Source organism: Aythya ferina (genome assembly GCF_964211825.1).
Source record: "Aythya ferina genome assembly, chromosome: 1".
Taxonomy (NCBI): Eukaryota; Metazoa; Chordata; class Aves; order Anseriformes; family Anatidae; genus Aythya; species Aythya ferina.
The window spans coordinates 156559802-156574260 of NC_140296.1; the positions used below are offsets into that span (position 1 = coordinate 156559802).

The window sequence follows — 14459 nt, forward strand, 5'->3', positions numbered from 1 at the left end:
AGTTGGCCTTTATTGGCATAATCACTGAAGAGCTCTCACCTATGCAATCTAGCATTCAACTGGAAAGCAGCATCAACAAATCTTTTCCAAGGCTGCCTGAATTATCTCACTACTGTTTACCAAATCAAATCAGAAATGAAAGAAAACAACAACAACAACAACAACAACAAAAACCAACAAACACAAAAACAAACAAACAAACAAACAAACAAAACATTTTCAGTATCATCTTTATTTTTTTTTTCAGCAAGACTTGAATAGCAGCTATTCTATCAAGGTCTCATTTTTATATCTCTATATTATAAAAGATACAATAATGGTTTTATTGTTACAGTATCTTGTTAATTATTAAAATGATTTCCAGTTAAGAAAATTAACTATGTTTTACCAGATACTGTCCTTTTCTTCAATGTTGTTTTCTGAGTTTTTAATGGACTAATTCTAATAATAATTCTGTAAGTGATGTTTTAAAAAATGTGCAGAAAAATGAAAGCAAAGTAGAACTGTAATTTAAGACATGCTGTTATGAGTGATTTGCAGTCAGTCTTTTTGCAAGACAAAGGATTGGTTTACAGGGTTGCTGAGAGCACAAATACAGAATGAAGCAGATGTCAGTCAAATTTCTTGGCTCTGAGTGATTGCTAAAAATTATGAGAAGAGAGTTCAGTTATGTATCAATTAATTTAGTTAATATAAGTAATAAGCAACTCTTTCAAACTGCATATGGATGTGTTCCCTGGTGACATCTAGGTATAGGGGAACCTAGGCCATGAAGAAACCACTAGGTGTGTGGGTCATGTCCTTGATTTAAATGATCAGGGGAAGAGGATCCCCTCTCATATTTTGCTGTGGGTCTGAATCTTCATGTCCAAAACATCAGAGGGCTTTCTAAAGCTGCTGCAGGCAGACCTCAGAGCTCTAAGCTATATAGCTTTGAGCCACCAACAAGAAAACCTATCACCAAGTATTCTTGACTATCAATAATTTTTAATATATATTTTTTTCTTATTTATTTGGCCAAGCAAAAAGAAAAAGTTGTCCTAAGAGGTCCTTAAAAGATCAAAGATCTCCTCACAACCCTTACTGTTATGATGATATTTTAGGTAAATGTGTACTCAAGTAGTGTGTGCAGTTTTGGGTGCCACAGTTCAAGAAAAATATAAAACAGTTAAGAGAGTGTCCAAAGGAGGGCTATGAAGATAGTGCAGGGTCTGGAAGGCAAGATGTATGAGGAGCAGCTGAGATCCCCTGGTTTGTTCAGCCTGGAGAAGAGAAGACTGAGGGGAGACCTCATTGTGATCTACACTTTCCTCTCATGAGGAGCAGAGGGGCAGGCACTGATCTCTGCTTGCTGTTGACTAGTGATAGGACCCAAGGGAATAGCCTGAAGCTGTGACAGGGGCAGTTCAGTCTGGATATCAGGAAAAAGTTCTTCACTGAGAGATTGGTCAGGCACTGGAACAGGCTTCCCAAGGAAACGGTCCTGGCTCTGAGCCTGCCAGAGTTCAAGAAGTGTTTGGATAATGCTTTCAGATTTGGTCTGATTTTTTGGGTGGTCCTTTGGGGACCTAAGAGTTGGACTTGGTGATCCTTGTAGAACCCTTCCAGTATTCCAACTCAGGATATTCTATGATTCTATGTAAATATTTTAAAGTCACACTGTAATCTCCAAGTTGTAATTTTAATATCTTGCAGAAATATTTGCAATGATTTTTAATACAATGGAAGGAGTGGTTAAGCCATTAATTATTTTTAAATTTGCATGTGTGTTTATGATGGGCTTTTATTGGCTGATTAAAAGATGTCGTTTTGAAACTGTTAGTCTCAGAGTACACCTCCCTAAACTAGTGAGTTTGCATTGATGGAAGTTGAGACTCACAATAGGCTGTTAGTCAATATAAAATATGTACAGGAAATCAAAGAGAAGTTAAAAAAAAAAAAATCAATTTGTCACTCTAATACTCAAGAATCTGATATTCTAAAATGAGAAAATCTGTTTATAAGAGCGCAGGGCCACAGAAACTCAGGAAATGTGTGTACTGACAGTGGCGAGAGCAGCATGAATCAGAAGGCAAAAGTGCTTCCATTTCATATACACAGAAGATCGCAGATTTATCTTACCTTTCATAAATCAGTTATGATAGTTAACTTTTTAAAACGTGAAGTCAAGTGAAGCAAAAGTTTTGTTTTTTGTTTTTTCCCCTCATGCACCAGGCACCAATTTCTTTCTACCCAAAGACCTGAATATAGATAAATATGCTCACTTGAGAGTGCATTCCAATTAGTACTTCTCCAGACAACTTCTCTTTCTGAAGAGACAAATATCTTTTAGTGTATCTTTGCTTTTAAATAGGACTTACAGACTTTTCTCTGACAACAGTCTGCTCAAGAAATGTGTGAGAAATCTGTGTGAAAGGCTTGTGCCTGTCCTGGGTTACAGGTGATTGTAGTCACAAACTTCTACCCAGGGAAAAGCCACCACAACAAATATCTTCAAATTTTCTTCATGTTCTCTGTCCTTCACAGAATAATTTTATTAATCAACTTTAAGGTACAAAGAGTAGTAATGTAGACTTACAGATAAGGAATTCACAGTAGTGTAAGAGACCTTCATGCCAAATATACCATTAAAGATATTTTTTATCATTTAAGAAAGTGCCACTTTTAAAGTGGCACCAAACCATTAAGAGAATGGTGCAGACTAATATATACTCTGAGTAAGATTTCTCACAGAGCATAAGGTCAAGTTAAGACTGCTTATTTTAGACAGTAAGTTTAAGTATTATACCACATAAATTACAGATGATTAGTGCACAATGCAGATTACCTGTACTAGATGCCCTGTACGTACCAGTTAAATGTCTTTGAGTGACTATCAATTAAGTTTATATGCTGAACACAGAATCACATTAAGCTGTCCACTGTGTCTAGCTGTGGGGTAGACACAGACTGTGGTTTGCATCACTGTCCTAGTTCCCAGTCATCCAGACCAACTACTGGAGTGCCCAATGTCACCTGTTTTTTGTTTGTTTGTTTGTTTTCTGTTAGAGGCCAGCAGTGATTCAGAAATCTGGGGTTCTCATCCTGAAGAGAACTTGCCACAAACAAGGTCTATGGGATGTAAATACACCAGGGATGTATTTTGTATTAAATATTCACTGGGAAAAAAAAAATCCAAAATAATAATTTTTCCTTCTTCAGAGTACTACAAAGCTCAGTGCTAACTGATTTTCTACATAGCCAGAATTCATATATTACTGTATTCCTGTTACACAGCCATAATTAAGTGGCTGGTTGAGAAAAGCACTGTCTCCACACTGTCTGCTGGTATGTAATATGATCCTGTAAAGACAACAACATAGGTTTCAATGCTTTCAGGGTGAGAATCACCTAGAACTCAGATGTTTAATTTACTATTAAATTTCCAGAATCCTGTCATCTCATTAAACAAAAGAATGGAGCTGCTTAAAATATTTTACCCCAAATGTAATACAGTTCCTGGAACGTAATATAGAGCATACTTTGGAAATAGAATGCTCAATATGAAGCCAAGTTAAAAATGATCTTTCTAATGCATCCAAACAATAGAAAATGAGTAAAGCTGTCCATAAAGGAAGTGCAATTTTAGCTAAAATATATAGTATTAGTCTCTGGGTTCATCTGTAGGAATGTAGCAAGCAAAATCTAATCAATTATATTTTATTGTCTGTAAAAATAAATATATTTATTTATATTGTAAATGTCTGTCATAGTCTTTCTTCTTCCTCGAATTTCTGAGTCTTAGCAAAGTCAGTCTAACCATTTCTCTTAGTATAGCTTTTCTGGAGCTCAGATAGTCTGTTGCAGCTTTGATGTGAAGCATTGTAAAGTCCAGGAGGGAATTCAACTGCAAGAGTGCAAGAAACAGATGCTTCTTCTCTCTGTCACAGGAAAGAAGTTAACAAGCCCACTGAGGATTTGGGTCTGCTTATTCTGTTGTCTACTTCTAATTTAGAGGTAACCTAAAGGTCTCTCTCAGCTACAGGGAAGAAACAATTACCCAGCCCAGGAATGAAACATAACCTGTTAGAAAATTTTGGTTAAGCCAGACAAAGAAATTAATCATTTTAGAGATCTTCAGCCTTTAGAAATTTTACCTCTTCTGGAAAAGTTTCAATGAATTATCAATACTTCAAAACACCCATAAAAAAAAATAAAAATAAAAAAAAAAAGTATACAAAGATGTCTTACTAAATCATATTTATGTGAGCTAAATTAGAACATAGGCAAAACTAACTGTAAAAACTTGGAAGATATACTACACCTATAAGTGCATATGAAATGCTGAGCATGTTTTAGGAAATGTTTTATAGACTGTGTCCTCATAGTACACTGTCCATGTATTACCTCCATGGTTCATTCCATAGTGTAGTTCTAAAAACTGCAATTTTTAAGGTCCTTCCTGGCATCCCTCTGAAAAAGGACAGACATTCTCCAGTGATCTCCTCAGATGATAATAGTCATCAGAGCTCTAGAGATACAGTTAAACTCAATTCCACTGTTTGTTTACTTGAGAAATTATATTTACTCTACATCCCCAACTAATAACTCTTGAAGACATCAGTCAGACATCTTGGGGACAACTGTCTCGGGAACATGGGGACAACACGTTCTACTGAAGTAGAACATGGTAACTCAACTGTTACTCTCTGTACTCTGTGTTGGAGGACCCTGAAAGGAGAGGCACTGAGAAAGACAGTTCTCCTGGTACGCTAGTGAGGGTACTTATTATTACCAGTTAGCACAAGTCAGTACTTGTTACTTGTTACTTCTGCAGAAAGAAGGATGGCTTAGTTTTACAACCAGAGATAACAAGAAATATTAGTAAAAATCACTTAAAAAATCCGCCAAATGATGTAAACTCATAGGAAATCACGTACCATTATTTCTAGGAGTCATTAACACATTTGGCTGTTGCTTCCTTCCTCCCCTCCCCTCGATTCTACATGAACTAAAAGATGAAATGATGAAGAAAGATGTTATAACTCCTACTGTTCTTAGTACATGGGGTGCTGCAATAATCTCAAGAACAATGGCTTTAAATAAATTTATTGAGAAATTTGGGTGTTTGGGAGCATGGGAAGATGTAGATATCTCTAAGTATTCTAATGTCATTAATTTGGCAAGAATTATTCCCAAATATTGGTTTCCAAAGTACATATTTTTGAACCTAAAAAAACAAAAATACAAAAAAAATAGATAATATACATTTTAGAAATTAGGTTTGGAAGCAAAGTGAAGGCATGAAAGTAAAGCAATCCTTTGGGAAGTGAGGCAGTGTTTCTAAAATACTTCAATAAATTTTTAAAATTGCATTTTACTAGTACAGTAACACATGATAACATGAATTCTACTGTATAAAACCCATGCATTGATGTTTCTTCACTTCAGCTTTACTTTACTGAGATATCACTGAACCTCCTTTTGTTTTGCCATGTGACTGCATCTGACATTTTAGAAACCAAATCAAAATAATTTGCCCTGATTTCTATAAAAGAACAATATTGTTAAAAACAAACAAACATACACGCACGTACACACATACAAAAATCTAACTTATTAAAATATCTCACCACTGAAAGTCATGACGTCTTTGTACTGTTATTTTCTGTCTAGTTACTGATATGTAGGATCCAGATGTCTGCTCTGCCTTTACAAATGAAAACAAGGGTAACTGAGAGAATGACTTCAGCACACCCCTTGTCAGTGCTACAGACCATTAGCAATGCTATAAATAGCATGATCAAATCCCAGATTGCAGATTCAGTCATAAAACTGTCTACATTTCATGCTGATTCAAAGGGGCAGCAGCATTAACTGCAATCATCAAGGAATGTGACATCTCCACAGTATTTTCTACAGCTCACTGATCTGGTGACAGGACTATTGTTAAAAATTAATGGAGACCATCAGATGTGGCTAAGTACAGCTTGGCAACTGTGAAAGCCATATTTCCCATTTGCGAGTGATAATGTGATATTATTCTATGATAGATTGCATCAGATTATTTAGATTATGTTTCATTCAAAAGGTAGTAAATCTTCTTACTCATTGGAAATTTGACCACAATATTTTATTTAATTGTTACATTTATAAGCCGAGGAATGGGTGGGAGAAAAGCATTTTCATATTGTATTCTAATTCTAATTTCACTCTTTTGGAAATATGGATGTCCACATTCTCTTTATCCACTTGTCTTTACCTATAAGAATTCACTTCTCAGCTAAATAACATTCTCAGGAAGTCCAAATCCCAAATCCCAAGTTTATGATTCTGATTGCTAATAGGCAATATATCTGTGCATTGTATCGAGTAGTTTCCAGCCTGCATTTATAAGAGCAACTATGTTTGATACATTCTTAGTAGCTTATGTGTATGCATTTTTAAACTGGAATAAAGTATTCAAACAAAACCATTGGCCTGATTTGCTGGATGAAATTCTATGGGCTCTTACACAGAGTGGCAGACTAAACTATCATACAATTCATATTAAGATTGCTTAAGACCTGTACAGAAAAGCTGATCCAGAAGCATGCACTGAAGTACAGGCTGATTGCCCAATATTCCTGTTTAAAAATAGCCATTTACAGTTACTTAGAAGATGGACAGACACTGATCATTTGTCCTGAAATTACAGATAACAGACACCTGATTCTGTTGTCAAAGAATGAGACCAGGCAAGGGACTTTTTTTTTGTCCATAATTAATAGTTGGAATGTCTGAGGATTCCCTAATGTTAGTGCAGAGACTTGAAGGAATGAAAAAGAAAATTGTTGTGTCTTTTAAAAAGAAAAATCCAATTAACTTTAGCTGCATTGTAATACTTTGAAAATATGAGGTGTATATGAGCAATAGATAAAGTATCCAAACAAATGTCCAGGAATAGCAATAAGAGGAGCTTTAAGTACAGGGAGTAATGCTTGACTGATTGAAAAAGATAGAGCATGCTTCCCCTCATTGCCAGCTGTGAAACTATGCTTCCTAAACATTTACATTATTAGCAAATATCTGTGGAACCTCAAAGTCTTGGGTCAAGCACTCTGGTCAACTCCCTTGCTGCTGCAGAGAGGGAATCCTGAGCCTTTCCAAGAACTGTGACTCCAATGCAAAGGAAATGATGGGTAAAATTATTTGTGTGTTTGTTTATATTACTGGTGAAATTCACTCCTACTCAGAAATCTTAACGATCTCAATTAGATCATATTTAAAAGCCTGGAAGTTAGACATATAATCTAAAGTTTTCAGGAAAGTTGTCTATATGGCGTACATTTGACCCCTCAAGAGTGTGATTTAGCCCATCTCTCTAAAGTAATTTTCTTAAGGATTATATGAATCATTATTTGAAGATCCTTCTTTCTCTCGTAGTTTATAAGAGGAACCTTGCTGACTGAAATTAGTTAAGTTTATCACTCTCACTAAAATGAAGAAATGACTCTATGCACTGACCATGCCACATTCTTATGCTGTAAATATACAATTATAGAAACAAAAGGGTCTTGTTATATGTAGGCAAAGATCAAAAGTGAGCTTGCAAAACCCCCTTAAAATCTAGGTTGTAAATCTTTGCTCATGATCTTCTTTTAGTGCAATCTTTGTATATCAGGACTTCCACTGGACTTCATGTGAAATTCTAAACAAAACAAAACAGGAAACAAAATAGGAAACAAAATGTATATGTCAATCTGTACTGTGCGACAGATGCATGGTCTACCTTATTGGTCCTCTAATCACAGACAGATGACCTATTGGAGGGCATCCAAGGTCCACGCTGTTCATATCTCTACATATCTTGACATCTTTTCAAAGGAATACTGTTACTTGGAGGGACAGATGCGGATTTCCCACAGTAGAAATACTCTTTGTAATCTTTGTTCTCTTTGACTTTGCTGTCAGATAAACAACAAGGAAAAATAAAATTAAAATAAGAAAATAAAGTAAGAAAATAAGAAAAAAAATAATAATTCTGAAGTAAAACCTATCTATCCTGAAGTAAAACCTATCTATCCATTTACTGTTTGTTTGTTTGGGTAATGAAATAAAAGCAGACAAAGGATAGAGGCACAGAATAATCTCTTGATCTCCCTTCCCTAGCACCTTTATACATAGCAAACATCAGAGTTCTTAGGATGGACAAGGAGACTGACTGCACAGCAAGGTATTATGGCTATTTTTATAATATGGGAGTTCACACAGAAGCCTCCATGTTTGTTAAACAAACAAACAACAAAAAAACAACAACTGGCATTTGGACCAAGGCTTGGAGTATGAATGGACTCTCTTTCCTGTGCAAACTGGATACAACAGAAAATATACCATTAGAATCCTCTTTAATTTGTACTTTCTAGGGATAACTTTTGTTAGCCTGTTACAGAGGAACAATACTTTCTTTTATTTCATGTTTTTACTACTGGTGATACAGATACTTTTTCAACAATCACTGTAATTAGCATACTTATGCTTACCTGACATATATATTTTCATTGAGAACTTATACATTTATTTATAAAAAAAAAAAAAAATCCCTTTTATCATATCACTCAAAAATGATCTGACAAGAGATGTGAGTATCTTGTGTAGGAGGAATGACTCAAATCTTCATTGTAAGGTTTGTTACCTGATGCCATTGTGAAAATGTATGAGTTGACTCATTCATAGAAAATCAAACAAACAAAATGACCTGTTTTTAAGATCAAGGATCCTAATGTGAATTCTTCCTGATGAGATACTAATATAATATAGACTTCATAGAGCATGCCTTTTGGACATAATGTGTCATTCAAGCACAGGACAGGGAGAACTCTTTCCCAGACTAATGGTCAATCTACTTGTTCATATGCCCGCATTATCATAGTTATCTTAATTATTCTGAAGATAAACCAGAGCTTTCAACGCTATTTTTTTTCACCCGAGGACTGTGGTTTCCCACATTTTTTTTATTAAGGTAAATTTAGTTTCTGATTGAAAGTAAGCAAAAAACATACCAATATTTTTTCCTATAAAATGGTCTTCTAGAAAAGGACTTTTTGTTTCCATTTGAAAGATTAAACTAAATTAGAATGTTTCATTTCCCATATGATTTGCTTGTTCTCTGCTTGGATTATCATATCATTAAGTATCCTTGGCTTGCATAGGTCTATTATTAATATCTGATAAAGCAATGTACATTAATATTCAAAAGGACTAATATATTAAAAGCAGTTTTTGAATGCTTTGGATCAGACCATTGTGAGTATCTAGCAAATCAGCATTAAATCTACATTTTATTCATCACTCAGTATTTTGGCAGAAATTACAGATAATTTGTTCATATGTGGATTTTGGTTAAACCAAGCAGGAACAAAAATATTGTAAGCTCTGACATGAAGCCTAGCAATAAAGCATGGAAAAACTCTTTGGACTTATGCAATGTGTAGATAGTAGAGGTTCAAATACATTTACTTTTTAACTCATAAACAATTAATTGAAAAGAATGCCTGCAAGGCTGGCATACAATAATTATTAGTTAAATTTGATAACTACCTAAGAAAGAAGGGTAAGGTAGTAAAATGCAAAATACTCCACTCCTTGGAGTCCATGGTGAGCCCACCTTTGGACTGGAATATCTGGGAATATCTGGCTTTTTTTAGTGGAAAGGTAACAGACCATTATGAAGGTATCACCTTAACAAATGCATGTTATTCTAACTCCATCCATAATAAAACTAGAGCATTTAAGAGAAGCTTGGGATAGTTTAGGCACATTAATTTGCAGAGCTAAATTAATAACCATAAATATTAGAAGCTGCAAAAACAAACTTATAGTAGTAGAAAGTGCAAAAGGATAACAGGGCTGAGAAACCGTACTCTCTTAAGTGGCGTTTGAGCTGAAAATAGCTTATCCTTCTGATACTGATTAGAGAAAACCTAGTCATAGCTTGACTGAATGACACTATATCTCAATTTTACCGGCATTTATAAGATTAATTACATATGTCATTATTTAAAACTTTGTGTCGTACAATCGTGGATTACTAAAATAAATGCAGCGAGTTATTATGTGGCCTAGGTATTTAGTGAATTCTAATCACAAAGAAAAAAAAAAAAAAGCCATCAGGCTTTTAAATTAACTAGAGTCTGCTATTTATTACCTCCTCTTAGGTACACTACTTGACTAGTTAAACTGGTTATTGGATTCTTCATACAGTAGCCCCTGAACTCCTTCAGTCAATTAAATCCTTTATTGCATCTGATTTGTCAATGTCAGTGTCAATTCTAATCTCTTAAATCCACATCAGTGTAGAAGCTTTAAATTCTATTGCAAAATTAGAAAGTTGCACAGACAGAATCCCTCCCCTCTTTCTCTGTGCAAACCATAGAACTGTTAACAACATGAAGGATATAATCACTTCTTCAACCTCTATATATACTCTCATACAACTACAAAGTGAGACATTTATTTTAATGCTTACTACAAATTAAAAAGGGAAAAGAATACAAACAAAGAAAACTATGCTGGGTGGTTTGTATAGGCATATTGTACATTGAACACTTTTAATATTTAACTCAGTATTTTATTACTTTAAATTATAGAAATTGGCAGAACAAAGTAACTATAACTTATTCTAGAACCTGAAACTTGGACATCTTGGTATTAATCTTCATGATTTTGAACTAATTTCTGCAAAAGTATTCCACAATATTTTTTAAAGTTGATATTATATAAAAATCTTTCTCTTTAAATCCCTCCATTTCTTTGTTCATCAACAAAAGCTAGATTTCAAAGTAAAAACACAGGTATTAAAAGAAAGGAAAAAAATACACGAATTAAATTATTGGTCTGAGTGACGATCTTGTCAGCCTAATCCTCTTTAGTTAACATGAAGTGCAGCATAAACACCCAAGCTATTTATTTCCATACTGTAGAGTTCGCCAGATACAGATTTGCTTTTCCTTTAAAACATTCCCTTTTTAAAGCATCTCCCTTCTGTCAATAGAAGCTACTCTTTACATATTATAGCCTTGTAAACCTCTAACTATGAAAGCAATTCCCCTTACAAATTAGGCACATCTCCTTTATTCCAAAAGAGAAGGTAAAACAGACCAGAGTCTTACCAGACACAGGGAAAACAATTGGTTCAGCTCGATACGGCCGTGCCGTCTGCAAGCCGGCGGCGTGAGCGATGCTTGGGCCTCACACAAAAGCGAGATAATTGGCTCTCGACGAAGAGCTGTAAGCATCCATCACGGCGGCACTGGTGCCGAGGCTGGGAGCTGCCCCGGCCGGGCTGGGTGCTCCCGTGCAGGATGATGTCAGACACATCAACTGGGCGTCCTCTCATTGGCTTCTCTCACCTGGAATCATACCTTAACCCTAAACTGCCAGCCACGAATTGCAATGTGTTTCTCTAACCATTATATGTTAGGCTCGAGAGGTTTTATTTATTATTATTATTTTTTTATTTTGTTTTGTTTTGTTTTATTATCTTATTTTATTTTTTTTTCTTTCATGGGGAGGAAATTGTAGAAAGAGTCCCCAGTCTTGGTGGGGGGTCTGTCCCCCACCCCTGGGGAGCAGGGGTGGCAGGAGCTCATTACTTTGTAATTGAAGACAGCAATTAAAAAAAAAAAAAAAAAAAAAAGAGTCTAAAAACTAATTTACCTAAATTATTAAACTAGGCCCCCAGGGAACTGCATTTTCATAATCTGTTTACTAAATGACAATAATCATGAAATATTGTACAGAAAAGGTATTAAAGGAAAGGTTAACTCACGCAGCACCTGGAGAGCTCACTTTTTTAATGACTTTACATTGCCACCTCTTAAGACATGAGATATAATAAAGGTACACACTGAAAAAAGGTGTAAATTCAAGAACATCACACTGTTTCCAGGTGCATTATTGTGTCTTTGTAAGCATGTAAAACTATCAGCAGAAGTAAAGAAATAAAGAAATGCACAAATGTAGATATGCACTTATTCTTTGAATGTTAAGTAGCAACCCAGACATTCTCTGGTAAATGAGGCATAAACATGCTACCAAATATATGATGTCCTAAATATAGTGGCACTAAGTATTTTTGCTGTGTTACTAGCAATATCCAAAATCAAATGAACTTTAAAATAGTATATTTTTATCTCTCAGCTTTAAGTAACAGAAAACCCTCTTGCTCTCTGGAAAAATGAAAGAATCTTATCTAGAAAGAATCTTATCACTTGTTACATTTATATCTTTTGATCTACATCAACTTTTTTTTTTTTTTTTTTCATCTATGGAAACTAATTGTCCATTTTAATATATAGGAATCTGATTCAGTATTTATTTATAGTAAATTACACTTCACATTAGCTTATTTATGGTCTGATATCTTTCATAATATATATATATATGCATTCTACTCAGTTTGTTCTCTTCTGAAAAGAAAGAAAGAAAGAAAGAAAAGAAAGAAAGAAAGAAAGAAAGAAAGAAAGAAAGAAAGAAAGAAAGAAAGAAAGAAAGAAAGAAAGAAAGAAAGAAAGAAAGAAAGAAAGAAGGAAAGAAAGAAGGAAAGAAAGAAAAAAAGAAAGAAAGAACCAAACCAAGCCAAAAAATCAGGAGAACAAAATATAATCAGACATAGTTTTAGCTTAATATGTAAGATGTGAAGCATAAAATTTCTAGAATAAAATTGATAAACAGCTCTGCCATGGCCTTGTGGTTATTTCACAAAGTTATAGAGACTCAGAAGATTAAATTCTGGGAACTTAATAAACAGAGTTCTGTGTGGGGATCTGTAGGCTAACCTATTAGTCAAAACATACTTTAGGCCAAAATGAAAGACTCTGTTCATTTATTTCTCAGAAAACATAGGAGTTTAGATGGAAATGTATATATATAAAAGGATTCATTGCTATGCAAAGTGACAGAAAACTGAATTACAGATCAGAAAATATGAATTTGGACAATGGGAATGCCAGCTTTGCTTTTGTATGATTAATGATGAAGGTAAGATATAGCAATTGCTGAAAAGGTATGAGTAACAAGTAAAATAATTATCAATGAGATAAAATATGCTAAGATGTGCAAGTTAGAATCCCCTGAAAATTTTGTGGTGTAAATGGCCCAAACCAAACAGACACATTGTTGACAAAATCTGATTATGTGGTCTGATTTGGATGGAAAAAAGTACACCAATTTCAATATCTAGTTAATTAGATTTCAATAATCTTACCATGATAAATTAAACTTCTACATATCTTTTATTCTTACATAGACTACACTTTATTCCTAGAATGTATTACTGTTAGGTGGCCTGGTATATAGTTTTAAATGGTAGAATGCCATATTCTTACAAAGTCTTCAGTGTACATAAAATATGCTATCTATGGTGATAATACAGAGCTTATTTATATTTTTATATAAATTATTATATAAATAATATTATTATATAATATTATGATATTATTTATATTTTGTGAACTAAGCAGCTACTTATACATATACTAGAAAAGTATCATAGAATGCATAATGCAAATGCTCATTTAGAATTTTAATGGAGAACACTTAGTAGATGGCCAGTAAATTTTGAAACATATTCTGTAGAAAAAAAAAAAAAGTCTATGTTCTGTAGAAAAAAAAAAAATATATATATATATGTATATTTATATATATAAGAGAGATAATGTGTTGAAAGTGGATGACATGAAGAGTACTGATAAATTATCACTTTACATATGGTCTTTGTTTAAGAACAAAAACTATCTATCAACCGTGTCTTAGCAGCATTGATGACTATAGAGATGCTGGATGAGGAAAGATAACAGCTGCGGAGAACAGAGCAGGTTCATGATCCTAACCAAGTCACACTGTTTTTCATCCTTTGACTTGCTGTAACACACTGGTTATGTCCAGTTTCACATTAGTATTATTGATATTACTAACAGTAAAAATATTATAGGATTTAAATCATACCGTTTCCATGTGTAGTCGTAACAAGCCAATTCAACAAACAAAAAGCAGACAAAAACAAACAAACAACAAATAACAACAACAACAAAAACTTTTATTTCAATGAAAAGTAATTTAAATAAAATACACATATTAAACGTGTTACAAAAGATCATGGGAAGGTTAAAATGTGCATGAATGTGTGTTAAATTCAGGAATGAAAAATTTATATATTCTTATCATTGTGCCATGAATTGTTTTCTAAATAGACTAACTTGTTAACTCTTATGACTGGCACAGATAATGGATGTACTATCACTGGCAATATTTTTGGCATCTTAATTTCAAATACAAATCACTTTAAAAACAAACAAACAAACAAGCAAAAAAGCAGAACAAGAGAATGAAAGAGAAGTGGCCAATGATTTTCAGTAAAAAAAAAAAAGTATAATTTCTCCCTATAACATACCATTAATTGAGGTATAAATAATGCTGAAGAATCTATCAAGAAAGGATAT

At 33.9% G+C, this 14459-nt stretch overlaps 1 protein-coding gene across 11 annotated transcripts in view; it reads right to left on the reverse strand.

The window, feature by feature from the left end:
* MGAT4C (MGAT4 family member C) overlaps positions 1-14459 on the reverse strand; it is a 391395-nt gene that overhangs the window by 140033 nt on the left and 236903 nt on the right. For 2 of the 11 annotated variants that reach the window (XM_084507478.1, XM_084507477.1), the window contains exons 1-2: positions 11130-11212; positions 7751-7925 (exon numbers count right to left, since the gene is read on the reverse strand). The exons of 8 other annotated variants lie outside the window; for them this stretch is intronic. Coding sequence is in view for 1 of the 3 variants with exons in the window: in XM_084507469.1 (XP_084363595.1) it covers positions 11130-11255 (126 nt within the window). In the remaining 2 variants the exon portion in view is untranslated. Of the gene's footprint in view, positions 1-7750; positions 7926-11129; positions 11277-14459 lie in introns of those variants that run through there. One more of the 11 variants, XM_084507469.1, reaches the window with a different exon arrangement.